The following is an 18,329-nucleotide window of genomic DNA, read 5'->3' as shown; positions in this document are numbered from 1 at the left end:
GTAATGTATTCGATTAGTAAAACGAGGATCCTATTAACTACGACTCCGTTTATCAATAAGACGGTAGTCAACTATATCGATCGGGTAAATGAATATTAACTACTAATGACTTTGATCGTCGGTACGGTAAGAAAATACTATTGTAGTGAATTTGGTTAAATGCAAAGCGTTGAGCACAAAAAGGTTGGCATAGAATTTTAACAGCTGAAAAAAATGAATAAGTGCATATAATTGCTAACTATTTGCTAATTTAAAATCCATAATTGCTAACTTTACTAATTAATTATTTAATTAGTTACTAATAATTAAAAATACAAAAACGTTTTTTTTCCATTTCTAAGCAAAGCAATGAAGTTTTCTAGTGTTTTTTGTTTTCAATAAATTGCTCACTTTTTGTTTGTCCGGCTCGTCAACTTTATTTTATTAAATATTTTTTATTTATCGTTAATTAGTTGAAAATAATTATTACACTTTGAATAATTATGAAATGGCGACGTCATGAGTGGGAGATATGTTATACGCATGCCAAACCACAAATTCAAGGCGCAAGCACACTTTGAAAACAATGAAAGTAAGGTTGGTATATATATACCTGCAGGGGATATATTTAAAGTTGATTTCCAAAGTAACAACCTATAGGGTAGTGAAAAGAAATAGGTTAATCGTTCATAATGTATAAACAAAAGGTAAATATTTTGTAAATTATAATTTTTATTTCTTTTCACTACCCTATAAGTTGTTGCTTAGAAATAAGAAAAAAGTTTGTGTATTTTCAATTATTAATAACTAATTAAATAATTAATTAATAAAGTTAGCAATTATGGATTTTAAATTTGCAAATAGCGAGCAATTAAATGCACTTATTCATTTTTTTCAGCTGTTGAGATTCTATGCCAACTTTTTTTTTTTTGCGGTGCTATTCGCAGACTAAGGGTTAAATTTTATAGGTATGTCGATATAATCAATTTCTGTTTACCGATTAAATTAACTTTCTATGATAAGGCAGTTTTTTGAGATACTCGTCATATAAGTTTTTTTCACTAGATAGCACGATGTAAAAAGCAAGAGAAACATTTTTGTTCAGAATATAAAATAATCTACTATTTGATTTTTTATATTAACTATAGTTAGTGATTAAAAAAGTTTAACATTTTTCTCGCCAAATAACATTTATACAAATATTTACCTGTGACTATGTGTTATAATAAATTATCAATAAATGAATAAATATGATCAAGAAAAGCATAATAATTTGACGAAAGAACATAACCTATACTCGATGTTTTTGTATTATATTTGTCTACAAAGTTTCTCGTAAAAATGGAAAATTCAAACATGAAAAAAAGATTTATTTCAGATAATGAAGTAAAAATTCTGGAACCAATTTTAGTGAGATTAAACAAGAATGAGTCTACGACACCTGATATTCATATCGATAAATCTGTGGTAATAACTTATTATTTCTGGTTATTTTATAATTAATTAGCCCTTATATAATCTTATCTTATTAATGAAAACAAAAACAAACTTAAACTATTTCTTTAAACAGTTTAAAATAGGGAGAGGAAAAGATAATGATGAAATTATATTAGATACATCAATATCTAGAAAACATTGTATTATAAGATATGAAGGGAATGGCGAATGGGCTATCAAGGATTCGAGTTCTAGTTATACATTTGTTAATGATGTTGTTCTTGAATCAGGAAGCAAACGGAAACTTTCAGTTGGAGATATTATTCAGCTTAGTACCAATAGCGATTATAAATATGTGTTTACTCTAAACCTTACGAAAGAAACTAGTTGTAAAAAACAGAAACTTGACGAAGAATTATTTAACAATGTTTTGATTTTGGAACAGAAAACACTTGTTGAAAATCAAGAAAGTCAAAAGAAAGAATTACAAGATGGATTAGAAAATAAGCAAAAGCAACAATTAGAGTTAAAACAAAAATTTAATGATTTGTTAGAGCAATGGGATATAGTACCAGATGATAAAGAAAGTTTAAAGGATCAGATTGTAAAATTAGAAAATAAAATAACAGCCAATAACAACCAAGAAAAACATTTACAAAATATGTATTCAGAATTACAAAAAAAATTAGAAAACGAACAAATTCTGTTTGAAGCACGTTTAAATGAAGAGAGACAAAAGTGGCAAAAGGCACTAGATATAAGTAAACAAGAAAAAGAATTGCTGGAAGTTAAAATGAAAGAACAAATGGAAAAATGGAGAGAAGAGCAAGTAGAATGGAAGAATAAAATGAAAGACAGAATAAAAAAAGAAAAAACCATTCAAGCGCGATTGTTAACCGAAAAAATTCAATTAGAAGAAAAGCTTAAAGAAACTACAAAAGCTTTAAAAGATAAACAAATAAAATCAGAATCCCTAGGATCAGAAAATGGTATTTCTTTTTAATTATAAGATATATGATATATATTTAAATAATTTCTACTTATTTTTAATATTTTATTTTACATTTTATTTTTTTTATTTTCTTTTTTCCTCCAAAATTACAAGAATCTGGAACTACCATGTTTACGGAAGACAGCTGCGTATTACTTAAAGTTGTGGATAACTCAAAAGTGTGTATCATAGATACTATAGATTTAACAGAAAATAATGAAGACAACAGCATAACATCCAAAGATGTGATGAACAAAGTTAGTACTATAATGGATGAACAATTGACATGTAGTGTATGCTCCGAATTATTTATAAATGCAACAACTTTAAATTGTATGCATACATTTTGTCTTCATTGCATTAACGAATGGAGTAAGAAACGCAGAGAATGTCCAATTTGTCGAGTTTTTGTTACATCTATGAACAGATCTTTAGTTCTAGATAATTTTATTGAAAAGATGTTAGACAGTTTGCCTACGCATATGAAAGATAAAAGAGCTGAAATTGTAAGAGAGCGTAAAGGTATGTTCCTTTCCCTAGTGTATAATCATGTTATCTATATTTTATTTGTATCATAAAATTATATATAATGTTTTTTCTCACACAGTTTTAGAAAAGATGAAAAAAGGCCGTATAAAATAGGTAGTAGAAGGAGGTGTAAAACTTTGAAATATATATATACTGGATAGTCAAGTGTGAAATTTGTAAAAAAACAGAGTTGTCAATAGGACTCACTACAAATTTTGTACTTGCCAACTGTTATACGGCGGGTTATATATTTTATAAATATTGAATATAATTTTTTTTATTTAATGATTATCTACTTGTAGAAAACGACAAAAAGAAAGAGTTTAATTTTGTTATAAATTGTAGTTTAATAGAACAGTGATAATTATAATTTATTTGATAAATATACAAAACCTTTATAAGAAAATATTATGAAAATGATTTTGTATTGAAACCTGGAGATAGAAAGAAGAAAAGAAAAAAACATTAATTAATGTTTCTTTATATATTTTTTCAATGATTGAATCCTTCTATATTTACATATAAAAAATATTTTTTATAGCATAAGGAAATATTCATAAACTTGCTGATTGAGTAATTTCATCATATGAGAATAATGGTAATTTAAGCAGACGCGCAAGTCGAACAATCTAATCGATTACCACATCCAGACAATCGATTTGTAGGAGCGCCTTGTATGCAAAAATTTAGTTGGATTGATTTGACTTTTAAAATTCATGAATTAACAATAGAAATTCCACGTAATGCATGTTACCAATTGGACGATATTGAAAAGCATTTATTCACAGATAACGAATGTTTTCAATTATATCGAAGTATATTAGAAATTAACTAGGAATATAATCGTAATGATAGATGAGGATAATGAGTAGTATTATATATATATATATATATATATAATATTTCATATCATTATATATATATACTCGTTTAATGTATGACCGTGATTCATGCGATGAAGAGGCATGAAATTGTGTCTGTCTACCGATAAAGAGATCTGTGATGGCTAGGTATGTGGGAGAGAGCGAATGAGAAAATACATGAGAATCCACCTAAGCGAAAAACTCTTCCTGCAATCGTTGCGTTGAAAGCCATTGAAAACGCTTGGTAGCGCTGCTGTTAGTTCGTGATTCCGAAGTGTTCGGAACGTCATGTAAATGGCGAGACATATACGACAATACTTTGACGGAAAATAAGAATATATCCTTGCTCGTTTGGAGCACTTAATTCGTTCGTGATTTGCCAATAAATTTGTTCGTACAAAGTACGGAACAAGTACGTCGTCGCATTCGTTTTCTCGTCGGGAAACGAGACGTTTCGTAAAGGATGGCGACCTGACCCCTTACGAAGAATGGAATACTGTGCGAAACGGTAATGTATCTTCGTTGTTTGCTATATTTTCGAGCAAAAAAGTTCTAGATGATAGTGTGCATATTGGATGACACCGATAATCGTCTTTGATTCGTTTACAAAAGTTGTGCACGTAACACGGTCAAAGGTTGCCTCTTAGACGTTATTTCGATGAATGAGAACATTCCTAATGATTGCCATTGTCGTGTTTAATTTTTTTTCAACCCTTTTGTGTTCTAACGGCAAGTACCAATGTATATATATGTATATATATATATATAGGACATCGTGCTATCTCTTAATGCCACGTGCCTTTATTTATCGAACTGTTCAAGTCTTATCCGGAGCGCGCGTTTAACATTTAACAAGTGCAGCGTTCAATTATCCTTCTCGCCTCTTTCTAGAAAAATAACATTCAGCCTAAGCCGTATACACCACGGGAGAGAGAAAGCTGTCAAAGTGAGTCTTAATATAGAGCTGCTGCTTCTAGTGAAAAAAACAGTTGTGTTTATTTGTGATTCGTTACGTTAGATGTTAAATTTTGAAATACGATAATTAACGAATTATTTTTTCAACTTATTATTTTATTCTTGTTATCGTAAGTATTTTTACTTTTCGAGATAAAAAGAAAGAAGAAAAAAAGAACCTCTAAATCAATTTTATATTAGATAATTTAGCTGTGTCATTTTTTATTTCATAGTATAGTGCAATATTATATTTTCAGATCGTCAGATTGAAACCCATTTAGTTGGTGCTATAAAAGACATAAGGTAAGCATTTTGAAATTCTATATATCTTGTAACGATAGAACAAAGTGTGTTATTTATAACATCTTACTGACAATAATCTTTCTTTGTTTTTTGCTTAAAATATTGTCGACTGATGTTCAGTAAAAATGTTTATTTATTTCAATTTATATATATAATAATTATTTTTGTTATTAACTAGATAACTGTGATTGACGAGTATATTCGTCATACGGGGAAAATAGTTACCATTTGCTATTTAACCAATTAGCTGTGATAACCTCTTTGAAAAGTGTGTACATAAATTGTGTAACAAAAATGAAGCGATAACACAAAATATTGTTATTTTTCATGGCGATTATACTCATCAATCACAACTAACTGGTTAATAAAGAGAATATAGTTCATTGTTTTTTTATTAATATCATATTACTTTTATTATATTAGCATAAAGTATAATGATATTTTATATTTATCATACATCTGTATTTAGATGACAGACGTAGATCCGGAAACATTACTAGAATGGCTCAGTATGGGCCAGGGGGATGAGAGAGATATGCAATTAATTGCATTAGAACAACTATGCATGTTACTACTTATGTCTGATAATGTCGATCGTTGCTTCGAATGGTATGTAATGTTTTTAAGCAATAATCCATTCATTTAAGTTGTTTTAGTTGACTATTTTAATATTTATTAACTTTTCAGCTGTCCACCACGCACATTTTTGCCTGCATTATGTAGAATTTTCTTAGACGAACTTGCACCTGACAGTGTCTTAGAAGTAACAGCTCGAGCAATAACATATTATTTAGACGTTTCTGCAGAATGTACGCGCAGAGTAGTAGCTATGGAAGGTGCAGTAAAAGCGATTTGTGGTCGTCTGTCAGGTGCTGGATTAGGTTCCAGAGCTAGCAGAGACCTCGCAGAACAATGCATAAAGGTATAATAAATAAATAAGGAGAAAGGAATTTTTTTTCATTTAGTAAATCAATTGTAATCATGTTAGTTGTAATTGTAATTATTTTATAATAATATTTATATCTTAATTTTAATATGCAGGTTTTAGAACTCGTTTGTGCAAGAGAAGCAGGTGCTGTTTTTGAAGCAGGAGGCCTTCCATGTGCATTATGTTTCATCAGAGAACATGGAGCACGCGTTCATCGAGATACATTACATTCTGCAATGGCTGTAGTCACTCGTTTATGTGGCAAAGTTGAACCTCAAGATAAAACTTTGCCCGATTGTGTAGAAGCATTATCAACTTTGCTTAGGCATGAGGATGCACATGTGGCAGATGGCGCACTTCGTTGCTTTGCATCATTGGCTGATAGATTTTCCAGAAGAGGAACTGATCCTGCTCCATTAGCTTGCAATGGATTGGTTTCTGAACTTCTCTATAGGTAAGAATTGATAACAAATATGAAACTAATCATCTATGATATATATATTTATATAAATTGTAATGAATATTCTAAATTAATTTGCCATATAGATTATCAAACGCTGCAGGGCCTGGTACATCTATCACAGCAGCTTCCAGTAATCAAAAGACACCTCCACTGCCTCCTGCTGCAACAACTGCTCCTACTCCAGAACCAAAGTCTTGTGCTTCAGTTTCCACTATAATCAGTCTTCTATCTACATTATGTAGGGGATCTCCATCAATAACTCATGATCTTTTACGCTCAGAATTACCAGATGCAATAGAAAAGGCCCTGAAAGGAGATGAAAGATGTGCTCTCGATTCTATGAGGCTAGTTGATCTTTTGTTGGTTTTATTGTTTGAGGGTAGATCAGCTCTTGGTCGTGGCACTACAGGAGGTTCTTCAGGGCCATTATTACCAAGATTAAGACGTTTGGATAGTGCAGGTGAAAAGTCTCATAGACAACTAATTGATTGCATAAGATCCAAAGACACAGATGCATTGATAGAAGCTATAGATTCTGGAGGTATTGAAGTTAACTTTATGGATGATGTTGGACAAACACTATTAAATTGGGCTTCGGCATTTGGTACACAAGAAATGGTTGAATTTTTATGTGATAGAGGAGCGGATGTTAATAAAGGTCAACGATCGTCAAGTTTGCATTATGCAGCCTGTTTTGGAAGGCCGGCGATTGCAAAAGTTTTGCTTAGGCATGGAGCAAATCCTGATCTTAGAGACGAAGATGGAAAGACTCCTCTAGATAAAGCTAGAGAACGCGTGGATGAAGGTCATAGAGAAGTTGCAGCTATATTACAATCACCTGGGGAGTGGATGTTACCGCCAAATCAAGAGCATAGAAAACCAGAAGCAGAAACGGAAGAATTTACAGAACCAAAGGGTGATCCCGAAATGGCTCCAGTATATTTAAAAAGACTTTTACCGGTATTTTGTACAACTTTCCAGTCAACAATGCTCCCGAGTGTTAGAAAAGCAAGCTTAAGTTTAATTAGAAAAATGGTACATTATATCCAATCAGAATTACTTGTTGAAACGTGTGGTTCAGATAGTACAGGTGGTTGTGGTGCTATGCTTGTGGAAGTTATTGCAAATGTATTAGATAATGAGGTAAGATAAAATTTCTTTTTATGTATTAAGTATATGTTAGATATTCTTTAATACTTCCATAGCAAACGCTATTAAAAAGTATGACTCTTTGAATCATTTTAATAACCCAAGAACACGTTCCAACAGATAGATAGACAAACAGACAGACAAGCAAAGAGTGCCAGTGATTTAGTTAAGATTGTTCACAGGAGGTTGAGATAAAGGCGCCATCGCCACCGCCTCTGCCTCTCAAGCCGATCATTGGCCCCAAATTGCCCTGCATTTCATCACGCAAGTCTGCCAGTTCCCAGAACTACATTCTTGATAAGACGGTAACGTCTGTACCATATTTCTGCCGCTCACTAGATCAACGTCCCTTTTTTCTCCTTTTATCCTTTTCATATACTCAGTTTTTCTGCTGAGTTTATTAATGACTACATAAATATTCTCTTTATATTTATTATTAACATAATGCTCCTATCATAATTTATTTAAAGCGTGAGATCTAACAAACTTACGCATGTATTGCTCGTCTACTCAGAAAAAGAATATATATATTTATGTATTTATATATTCAATAAGTTTCAAAATGTCTTATAGCACCATAGTATTTACTGCTATACAAAATGCAAAAATATTGACTTTATACGGTGGTGTTAACATCAATGAGTAACATGATGTCCTACTTCTTTTTGGGCACAATATTTGACAAAAGAGGACAGTTACATATATTTATATTAGAAAATTTTAAATAATTGGCTAATCATAAACTGGGTAGCTGGCAGTATGTTCTAAAAAAGGGCTTTTCATAAACATTTCTTACTTATTTCGTTTTAGTCACTTTTTTAGTAATAATAAAACTATTTGTCCACTTCTGTCGACTGTTTGTATCCTGCAGTTGAAGTATATGCTTAAACTCCACAGAAGTGCACTCACTTCCTGCTCGAAAAATGTCTATTTTATATTATTTGTGTCTCATATAATTTAGCTAAAAAGAACTAAAGGTCGCTGGTACTCTAGTGCTTAAAAAAGTTGTGTAGTGTTTGCGTTTGTTAAGTGAGGAAAAATTGTATTTCTTGTTTCTATCTCGCTCGATTCATATTTAGATATTCATAGTATTTTTATACTATAAATTATTTTTAATTTAACATTTTAACAGGAAGATGAAGATGGACATTTAGTAGTCCTGCAAATGATACAAGATTTGATGATTAAAGGAAAGGATGAATTTTTGGAACACTTTGCTCGTCTTGGAGTATTTTCTAAAGTTGCTTCATTAGCCGGACCACAGGAAACAGCTCCAGAACCAGAAACAGAACAAAATCAATCAGGACAGGAACAAACCATGGAAGACGCTCGAGAGCTGTTAGTTGGAAGAGCATATCACTGGAGAGATTGGTGTATTTGTAGAGGTCGAGATTGTTTATATGTTTGGTCAGATGCCGCTGCTTTAGAATTATCAAATGGAAGCAATGGATGGTTTAGATTTATACTTGATGGCAAATTAGCAACAATGTACTCTAGTGGAAGCCCAGAAGGTGGAACTGATACATCAGGTGAGTAGATGCTTATTTTTTGAACAGTATGATATGATGTTTCACCCAATAATTTGTTCATTTTATCACTGTTTTTCTCGAAGCTATCTTTTCTTCCCTTCTTAGTGCGCAATGTTATAATTTCACTTTTTTAAATCATTGATTTATGTTTTATCTTTTTCATTTGTGATTAACTTTTACGAGGGGTCTAGTTTAGTAAATAACTGGTTTTACTAACTGCCTACAGGAAAGGGGAGGAACACAGAGTCGCTTACTACCGAAGGTAGGTACATAAATATATAACTCTCTTTGTTGGGTTTACATTTCCTCCAACTTAAAATTTCACTTTCTGAAAACATTCTAAATATTTCTCCTCAACCCGTTCTACTTTATAAGAAATAAAGTATCTGTTTATGGTCTTAAATGATTGTAATTACGTTTATATGTTTATTGCAGAAAATCGCGGTGAATTTTTGGAAAAACTTCAGAGAACACGTAGTCAAGTAAAACCGAATTCTGCAAGTCAACCTGTACTATCTCGTCCTGGTCCTACTAGATTAGTTGTAGGAAATTGGGCATTATCTAGCAAAAAAGAAAGTGAATTATGCATACACAATAGTGATGGTCAGCAACAAGCTACTATTTTGAAAGAAGACCTTCCCGGTTTTATTTTTGAATCAAATCGTGGTACAAAACACTCTTTTACAGCAGAAACAAGTCTAGGTATATTAAAGTTTTTATTTTTAACTATAATTACATGTATATGTTACCGGCATTGTACTAAAAGCCAGCATTCTGCAGAATGCCTAGGCATTGTACATAATGTTTGGCGTTTTTAGGCAATGTATGAAATATAAGAATTATTATCAACAATACCTAGGCATTCTGTAGAATGTCGGATTTTGAACTTTGCCGGTAACATATATATTTTCTAATTTACTAATTATTATTTAGGTCCAGAATTTTCAGCTGGTTGGGCTGGAAAACGAGGAAAAAGATTAAGATCCAAAATTGAAGCTATAAAGCAAAAAGTTAAAGTACAGGCTCAAGATATTTATGAACATTACTTTAAAGCTGCACAAGCACAGCCACGTGGAGTAGTTGCCAAACTCGGAACTATTGTAAACCAAATAGAGAAAGCTTGTCAAAAGCAACAGTCTGGGAATCGCGAGTGGCGTACTATATTGCAGAGCTCGTTAGAAGAGCTTAAAATATTGTTGAATGAAGAAGGAAGAGTTTCTGCATATGAGCTACACTCCAGTGGATTGGTACAAACATTATTATCTTTATTGGCTGCACCACCAGGAACACAGCCACCAACACTCAGAGCAACAAAGATGCGGTTACAGAGGATAGCCGTTTTCAAAAGCTGCTTTCAAACGAAAGATGTTAACAAAGAACATAATTCTGCAAAAATTTTAGTGCATAAGCTTGTTTCGGTACTAGAATCTATAGAAAAATTACCAGTTTATTTATATGATACTCCAGGTTCTGGTTATGGCCTTCAGGTTAATAATATTTTTATACTTTCATATTTTTACATACAACCAATATATATAAATTTGACATTAACTTTTCTATTATACAGATTTTAACAAGGAGGTTACGTTTTCGCTTAGAAAAAGCTTCAGGAGAAAGTTCTCTTATCGATAGATCCGGTAGAAGTCTAAAGATGGAACCGTTGAGCACTATACAGCAACTAGAAAATCATTTATTAAAAATGGTAGCAAAACAATGGCACGATCACGATAGATCAACATTTACTTTTGTAAAAAAATTAAAAGAAGGCAGTAGATTAACTTTTAAGTATCAACATGATTTTGATGAAAACGGTGTATTATATTGGATTGGAACCAATGCAAAGTAAATAGCAATTAATGAATTTTCTCCATTTTTCTTAAGAAGAAATACATGTAACAACTTAATACAAAAATTTGTTGATTTATTTTCTATTATTTTTTTCTAGATCTTGTACAGAGTGGGTAAATCCTGGTCAATATGGTTTAGTTGTTGTTACTTCAAGCGATGGGCGGAATTTACCGTATGGACATCTTGAGGATATACTTAGTCGAGATTCTTCGGCGTTAAATTGTCATACTAATGATGATAAAAGAGCTTGGTTTTCAATAGATTTAGGAGTGTGGGTTATTCCAAGTTCTTATACCTTAAGACATGCTAGAGGATATGGTAGAAGTGCATTGAGAAATTGGGTGTTCCAGGTAACAATAAATATTATTTATAGTATTTTTTAATATTATTTATAATTTATTACAATTATAGATATTAAAATTTATAATAAAATTATTTAATTTTTATTCAGGCGTCAAAAGATGGTATCACTTGGACAACACTATATGCTCATGTGGATGACTGTTCTTTAAATGAGCCTGGTAGTACGGCAACGTGGACTCTTGAGCCACCGAGCGATGAAGTACAAGGATGGCGTCATTTACGATTGCAACAAATTGGGAAAAATGCTTCCGGTCAAACACATTATTTATCCGTATCTGGATTTGAAGTTTATGGTGAAGTTACTGGTGTATGTGAAGATCTTGGTCGTGCTGCTAGAGAAGCAGAAGCTGGTGTAAGAAAGCAAAGAAGATTAATTAAAACACAGGTTCTAAGGCATTTAGTCGCAGGTGCTAGAGTCATTAGAGGATTGGATTGGAAGTGGAGGGATCAAGATGGTGTGCCACCAGGTTTATATTTTGCGTGTTATACTTGATATAAAATCTATACAAACTAATAATTGTTCCTTTTTAATATCAGGTGAAGGTACAGTTACAGGAGAACTGCACAATGGTTGGATTGATGTAACATGGGACCATGGCGGCTCTAATTCATATAGAATGGGCGCAGAAGGCAAATACGACTTAAGATTAGTTGGTACTTGTATAGACGTGGATGGTGGAGCAAAAGGTAAAAGTAGTGGAGGAGTATTAACAGGAAGAAAATCTAGTAGTACTCCTAGTTTACCTGATTGTACTGATACAGCTATACGTGGTTCAGTAGCTTCCACTGATCAAGCAGCGAGTGCTGATAATCTTGCAGCTAAGGTATAATATATAACATAATTTTGATAAAATATTTGTAATTAAATAGTAAACTTTTCATGAAGGTAACATATAAAATTCGATAAAAAGTAGAATTATTTAATGCAAATAGCAAGCAGCTGAATCGATAGCAGAAAGTGTATTATCAGTTGCTCGCGCTGAAGCAGTAGTAGCTGTAACTGGGGAAGGTGGAGCAAATTCAACAGGGGAGCTTTCCGTCGTATTACATCCGAGGCCCGATACTACAGTTACAAGTGATTTAGCTACTATTGTCGAAAGTCTTGCTCTTAATACAGATTGTCCAGCGAATAGTAATAGCAATCGCGCTTCTAGTAGTTCCAAATCATTATTTGCTGCTGTTCGAGGAAATAAGGTATTAAATTTATTTATTATTATATATCTTATATAACTATTATATATATTATAAGCTTTATATATTATTATATACCTTAATATTATATTGTTACGATCATACATAGTAATAAAATATAAAATAACATATTGTTATTTACATTATGAAATTTTAGCCTAGTGCAGGATTATTAAGTTTGGAAGCTGCAGAAGTACTAGATCGTATGAGAGAAGGAGCTGATAGATTACGTAATAATACAAACAGCTTCCTGAGTGGTGAATTGCTTGGTTTGGTGCCTGTTCGAATCAGTGTGTCTGGAGAGACAGACGAAAGTTCACTCAGAATTAAACCTGTGCCAAGACATCATCCTGGTATCACGGATGGTATGTTTTATTTCATTCTTCCCTAGTGAAATATATTTACTTCATATGCGACAGACACAGTACAGTCCGAATTTCGAAATTTCATTAGCATATAATTTGAAGTAACCGGATAAATCATAATTTGAAGAAAATCTATTATCGATTTTCATTTTGTGAAATTGTAAGTACTCACGAAGTTCAGTTTTATTCTCCAACTAGCTGGTAAAGAATGCAGTCGGGACAAAGAAGCTAGCTCCTCTGCCCAAAATACTACAGGAGGTTGTCCTGTAGTGGTTACAAATCCTATGTCTGTGTCTGTGCCCAATCTTGCTTGCTCTGACACTAACAATACTTTGGAACCAGCGTCCGCTACCGGGTTACTGGAAACGTTTGCTGCAATGGCAAGAAGACGAACTTTAGGTCAGTTCATAAATAATAATGCATGTAAGCATGCTTGTTTTGTAGTTGATATATCACAAAACATAAACTACATCATGCCAAAAGTTATAAGAAACGATAATAAACTAGTCCGTTCATTAGTTTGCTCAATTGTAAGAAACAATTAATTAATAAGTTATGCTATCATCATTTAAGCACCAATTGTTTCAGGGCCTACAGGTGGACAGCATATAGCTTCTAATTCTAATACTGGTTCTAATCCACGTGGACCGAACTCGGTTTCTTCAAGTCTTGTTCGATTGGCACTAAGTCCTAACTTCCCTGGTGGTTTGCTTAGCACAGCTCAGAGTTATCCAAGTTTGACCAGCAGTAGTCAAGTTGCTGGTAGTGGAGTAACAACAACAACTGGAGCAGGATTAGGACAAGGACTTACTATGTCACTTACGAGCACAAGTAGTGATAGTGAACAGGTAAGATCTAATCTGTTTTAAATAAGTATCATTATTATTGTAAAGTAGTATAATTGTAAAAATGTAAAAGAGCTAAAAATAAATTATATGACACCTTTCTCCTTAATGTAATGAGTAGTTATGGCTTCAGGTTAGTCTCGAAGATTTTTTGGAGTCTTGCAGTGGAGTTGCAGGCTCTAGCGCTGGTGGCGGTAGGACTACTGGAGGTCCTACGCTTCTTACCGAATTAGAAGATGATGAAGATGGTGTATTAGAAGAAGAGGAAGATAACGATGAAAATGATCAAGAAGTAAGAGAGAGAATTTCTAATGACATTTACTACGAACATGTCATTGATTTATATAGATCTTATGTTTAATTGTAAATTGTTTAATATAGGAAGATGACGAAGAAAATGAAGAAGAAGGTGATGGTTGTGAAGGAGAGTATGAAGAAGTTATGGTCAGTCGTAATTTATTAGCAGCGTTCATGGAAGAAGAAGCACCACAAAGCAGTAAGAGGCGAGCATGGGATGATGAATTCGTTCTAAAACGTCAATTTTCTGCTCTTATTCCTGCTTTTGACCCAAGACCCGGTAGAACAAATATAAATCAAGTAAGTTACCTCTTTTTATTCTTTTAAATACTTAATAAGGCACATTACGTGCAATATTATAAGACGATGTTATAAATAGACAACAGATTTGGAAGTTCCACCACCTGGTAGTGAAACACAAATAAATACGCGAGTCGGATCGTTGCCAATGCCAAGACTCTCATTAACATTAAAAGGTCCAGGACTTCCAGGAATACCAGACGTAGAGTTGCCGCTGTTAGAACCACACGCTAGTATCTTCCAAGCAGTTCAAGAATTGATGCAGTTAACAGAATTAGGCAGTCGTCAAGAAAAATTAAGAAGAATATGGGAACCAACATACACGTAAGATGAATATTTATTTTTAAAACACTTTATTGGCTCAAGGAAGTATAGATTTTATAAAAAATTATCTACCTAGCAGCTTGGTAAAGTCTGTGCCTAATAACTTATGAAGATTATTAAGTAATTTTTCTTAATCTTTTGTTATCGAGAGTTTAATAATATTTTTATTTACAGTATAATATATAAAGAAGCCAGAGAAGAAGAATCATCTGGTAGAGCGACCCCAATTGTAACGCTGTATTCTCGTAATTCTACACAAAATACAAACGCATGTACTGTAGAAGATGTTTTGCAATTGTTAAGACACGTATTTGTTTTGAGTACTACTCGTGATGATGTTAAAAGCACTGTATCAGACATTGTAGAATCAGAGGATGCAATGTGCTGGGTACATCCAGATGATTTTACCTCAAAAAAGATAACAAACAAAGTAGTACAACAAATTCAGGACCCATTGGCTTTAGCTGCTGGTGCATTACCAAATTGGTGTGAAGAATTAGCAAGAAGCTGTCCATTTTTATTACCTTTTGAGACTAGGCGATTATACTTTAGTTGCACTGCATTTGGTGCGTCTCGATCTATTGTTTGGTTACAAACACAAAGAGATGCTGTTCTTGAAAGGCAGAGAGCACCTGGGTTAAGTCCACGACGCGATGATAGTCACGAATTTCGCGTGGGCAGACTTAAGCATGAAAGAGTTAGTGTACCAAGGGGAGAGAAACTATTAGACTGGGCTGAACAAGTATTAAAGGTACAATATCTTATATGCCCTATACTAGTATATTAAAACTCTAGTAATTATTATGTTAATATAATTCCCCTTAACAATATATTTCTAATATTTATTCTAGGTACATGCAAGCCGCAAGAGCATATTAGAGGTCGAGTTTGTTGGCGAGGAAGGTACTGGCTTGGGACCAACCTTGGAATTTTTTGCATTAGTAGCAGCAGAATTACAGCGTAAAGATTTAGGCCTTTGGTTATGCGACGATGAGGAATCGAATGATAATCAGCAAACATGTGTCTCTGGAGAACAGGTGCGTCCAGCTGGATATTATGTTGTACGCCCTAGTGGGTTGTTTCCTGCTCCTCTACCTCAGGATTCTGCAGCTTGTGATCGTGCTGTCAGATATTTTTGGTTCCTTGGTGTATTTTTGGCAAAAGTTCTCCAAGATAATAGATTAGTTGATCTACCGTTATCTCGTCCCTTTTTAAAGTTAATGTGCCGTGGTGATATTACAAATAATGTAAATGAAAAAATTGGTTTAACTGGTGTAACACAAGAGAGTATGTCATCTAGTATGTCAAGTAGTTTCATCTCAGAGGAAGGTGAGACTGATGCAGCTTATTCGGCATTAGAACCTTCTCCATGGTATAGTGGTCTTCTGGATATCGAAGATCTCGTTATTGTTGATCCAGTGAGAGGTGAATTCATAAAAGAAATATTAAATAGAATAGCTAAGCGTGATAGGACACTTTCCGATGGACGCAGTTCTGCCGATGAAGAAACATCACTATGTATCACTCATCCATCTGGAACGTCAGTAGCTATCGAGGATTTAGCTTTGAGTATGACATATTCTCCAAGTTCGAGAGTTTTTCAACATGATCAAGTGGAATTAATAGAAGGAGGATCGGAGATTCCTGTAACTGTTGAGAATGCTAAGGAATATGCTGATTTAACAAGCACTTATTGTTTGGATAGAGGCATTTGCAGGCAGCTTGAAGCATTTAAATCTGGCTTCTCTAAAGTTTTTCCTATGGAAAAATTACATGCCTTCAGTCCAGAAGAAGTGAGAGCTATGCTGTGCGGTGAACAAAATCCACAATGGACTAAAGAAGATTTGCTTAATTATACAGAACCAAAACTTGGTTATACAAGAGAAAGGTAAATGGTTATATCTTATTTATAATTCTTAATATTCTTTATTTTCCAAAATCTATTAATAACAAGAAATGACGTGCGATATTAATATAATTTTCCCTTTATAGTCCTGGTTTTCAACGATTTGTCAATGTACTAGTATCACTAACTGGTCCAGAGAGAAAAGCTTTCCTACAATTTGCTACAGGATGCTCAGCATTACCACCAGGAGGTTTATGTAATTTACATCCTAGATTGACAGTTGTGCGGAAAGTAGATGCTGGGTCTGGTGGTTATCCTTCCGTTAATACTTGCGTACATTATTTAAAATTGCCAGAATATCCTACAGAAGAAATTTTAAAAGAACGATTATTGGCTGCTACCAGAGAAAGAGGATTCCACTTGAATTAAATATTTTTACTCAAGCAAGGAATTGTTTTATAGCAAAAAGAAATATTTGATCGTTAACTGCACGATTTGAACTTATTTGGCTAATTCAAATGTGCAATTCAGATATGAAAACTCAATACGGCCTTTAAGTGTTATTTGACAATTACGTCAAACCGTGTCCAATAAAAATAATACAGTTGTAAGTGATAATGATGTACGTAGCCTGGAACGGAAGCATTGTGTTTTCATTACTTTCTATATACATATACATATATGTATATGTATATCAAAAGGATTCTTACTTATTAGAATACAAAATTAAAAATCATAGAATTGAATGCTTAGCAGTATAAGATACTGTTAAATTCATTCATTTGAGGGGTTATTCACGTAACTATATAAATAAAGTATTTAATTAAATCTTATATTTAATGTATACTGAATAGTGAGTGAAATTAAGTCTTTCTAATGATTTATTGCTTATATTATATGCTCACAAGTCATTGGTAATGTACGCGATCGTGTAATAAAGAGAGTATATTGCATCTCTAACTTTCATCAATCTCATTTAGTAACATCAAGTATTTTTTATTTGGGTCATTGATTATGGTACCATAATTTTCAATAATAAGATTTTATCGAACTAATTATATTTTACATGATGTCTACCCAATTAAATAGACGAATAATTATATAAGATTAAGTTCTATTTATAACATTAAAGGATCTGTTAATTTATTATATTATAATCGTTACAAAAGGAGCAACAAATTTATATTTTACACATAAACAATAGTTTCTTACAGTCTGTTCCAGGTATTTCACGTACAGCATATTGCAAGCTTTGTCCAACATGAGAGAATGTATTTTCCCATAAAAACGTAATATTTGCGAGTGTTTTCAAGTGTATTTGCTGTCTTTATGAAACAAGAACTTTGTAGTTCCTCAAATTTAGAACAATGTTCGTACCGTTTTATGTGAAATATTGTTGTGCTTGGAAAATGATTCAAATAAGATGCAATTTCAATGAAAATTCATATTTTCTTTATACAAATATTTTAGCCATAATAATGCATTGTGCTATTAGCATCACTTAGAAGTGATGCTAATCAAAATTGTTTGCAAAAATGCTAATTTATTATTATCACTATGAAAGTGATGTTTTTCAGCATCCAGACCAATTACTACAGCTTTTAAACATCTGTCCTTCTAATAAAGTGTCTTTATGCGGTTGTTATATCTTTAAAATTTAAATATCTTCAGAAATGACATTTTCAGAACAAAGCGAACCAAGTATATAATTTGATTTTAATGCGAGCGTATAGAAATTTTGTAAAACCAAGCACTCTGCATCTTTGTACAATATGCTACTTAATGCTCACAAAATAATTCTATTTGTAGGCAAAAATCAGTATGAT

At 32.8% G+C, this 18,329-nt stretch overlaps 2 protein-coding genes across 13 annotated transcripts; both read left to right on the top strand.

Moving 5' to 3' along the window:
- Positions 1-1,156: 1,156 nt before the first annotated feature.
- LOC122523460 (E3 ubiquitin-protein ligase RNF8-like) lies at positions 1,157-3,217 on the top strand. The gene is made up of 4 exons (XM_043645217.1): positions 1,157-1,446; positions 1,550-2,405; positions 2,522-2,929; positions 3,015-3,217. The coding sequence occupies exons 1-4, from the start codon at positions 1,321-1,323 to the stop codon at positions 3,047-3,049; spliced, it is 1,425 nt and encodes a 474-aa protein (XP_043501152.1). The 5' UTR covers positions 1,157-1,320; the 3' UTR covers positions 3,050-3,217.
- A 651-nt stretch (positions 3,218-3,868) lies between these two features.
- Positions 3,869-17,944, top strand: LOC122523384 (E3 ubiquitin-protein ligase HECTD1). 12 transcript variants are annotated; one of them, XM_043645155.1, is made up of 26 exons: positions 3,869-4,306; positions 4,690-4,744; positions 5,010-5,055; positions 5,525-5,664; positions 5,743-5,977; positions 6,097-6,437; positions 6,530-7,589; positions 8,728-9,124; positions 9,351-9,386; positions 9,560-9,826; positions 10,058-10,611; positions 10,692-10,966; positions 11,070-11,322; positions 11,424-11,802; positions 11,873-12,022; positions 12,116-12,159; positions 12,269-12,529; positions 12,684-12,891; positions 13,090-13,290; positions 13,480-13,739; positions 13,858-14,028; positions 14,118-14,333; positions 14,413-14,657; positions 14,832-15,408; positions 15,509-16,545; positions 16,650-17,944. In XM_043645155.1, the coding sequence occupies exons 4-26, from the start codon at positions 5,525-5,527 to the stop codon at positions 16,930-16,932; spliced, it is 7,590 nt and encodes a 2,529-aa protein (XP_043501090.1). In that variant the 5' UTR covers positions 3,869-4,306; positions 4,690-4,744; positions 5,010-5,055; the 3' UTR covers positions 16,933-17,944. The 12 variants fall into 12 exon arrangements, with proteins under 12 accessions (XP_043501090.1, XP_043501084.1, XP_043501075.1 ...); XM_043645149.1 differs by having other exon boundaries at positions 12,113-12,159; XM_043645140.1 differs by having other exon boundaries at positions 12,098-12,159.
- The last annotated feature ends 385 nt before the right edge of the window (positions 17,945-18,329 follow it).

Source organism: Polistes fuscatus, unplaced genomic scaffold, assembly GCF_010416935.1.
Source record: "Polistes fuscatus isolate 324 unplaced genomic scaffold, CU_Pfus_HIC Scaffold1, whole genome shotgun sequence".
In the NCBI taxonomy this organism is placed as follows: Eukaryota; Metazoa; Arthropoda; class Insecta; order Hymenoptera; family Vespidae; genus Polistes; species Polistes fuscatus.
This window is presented reverse-complemented; position numbering and strand designations above follow the sequence as displayed.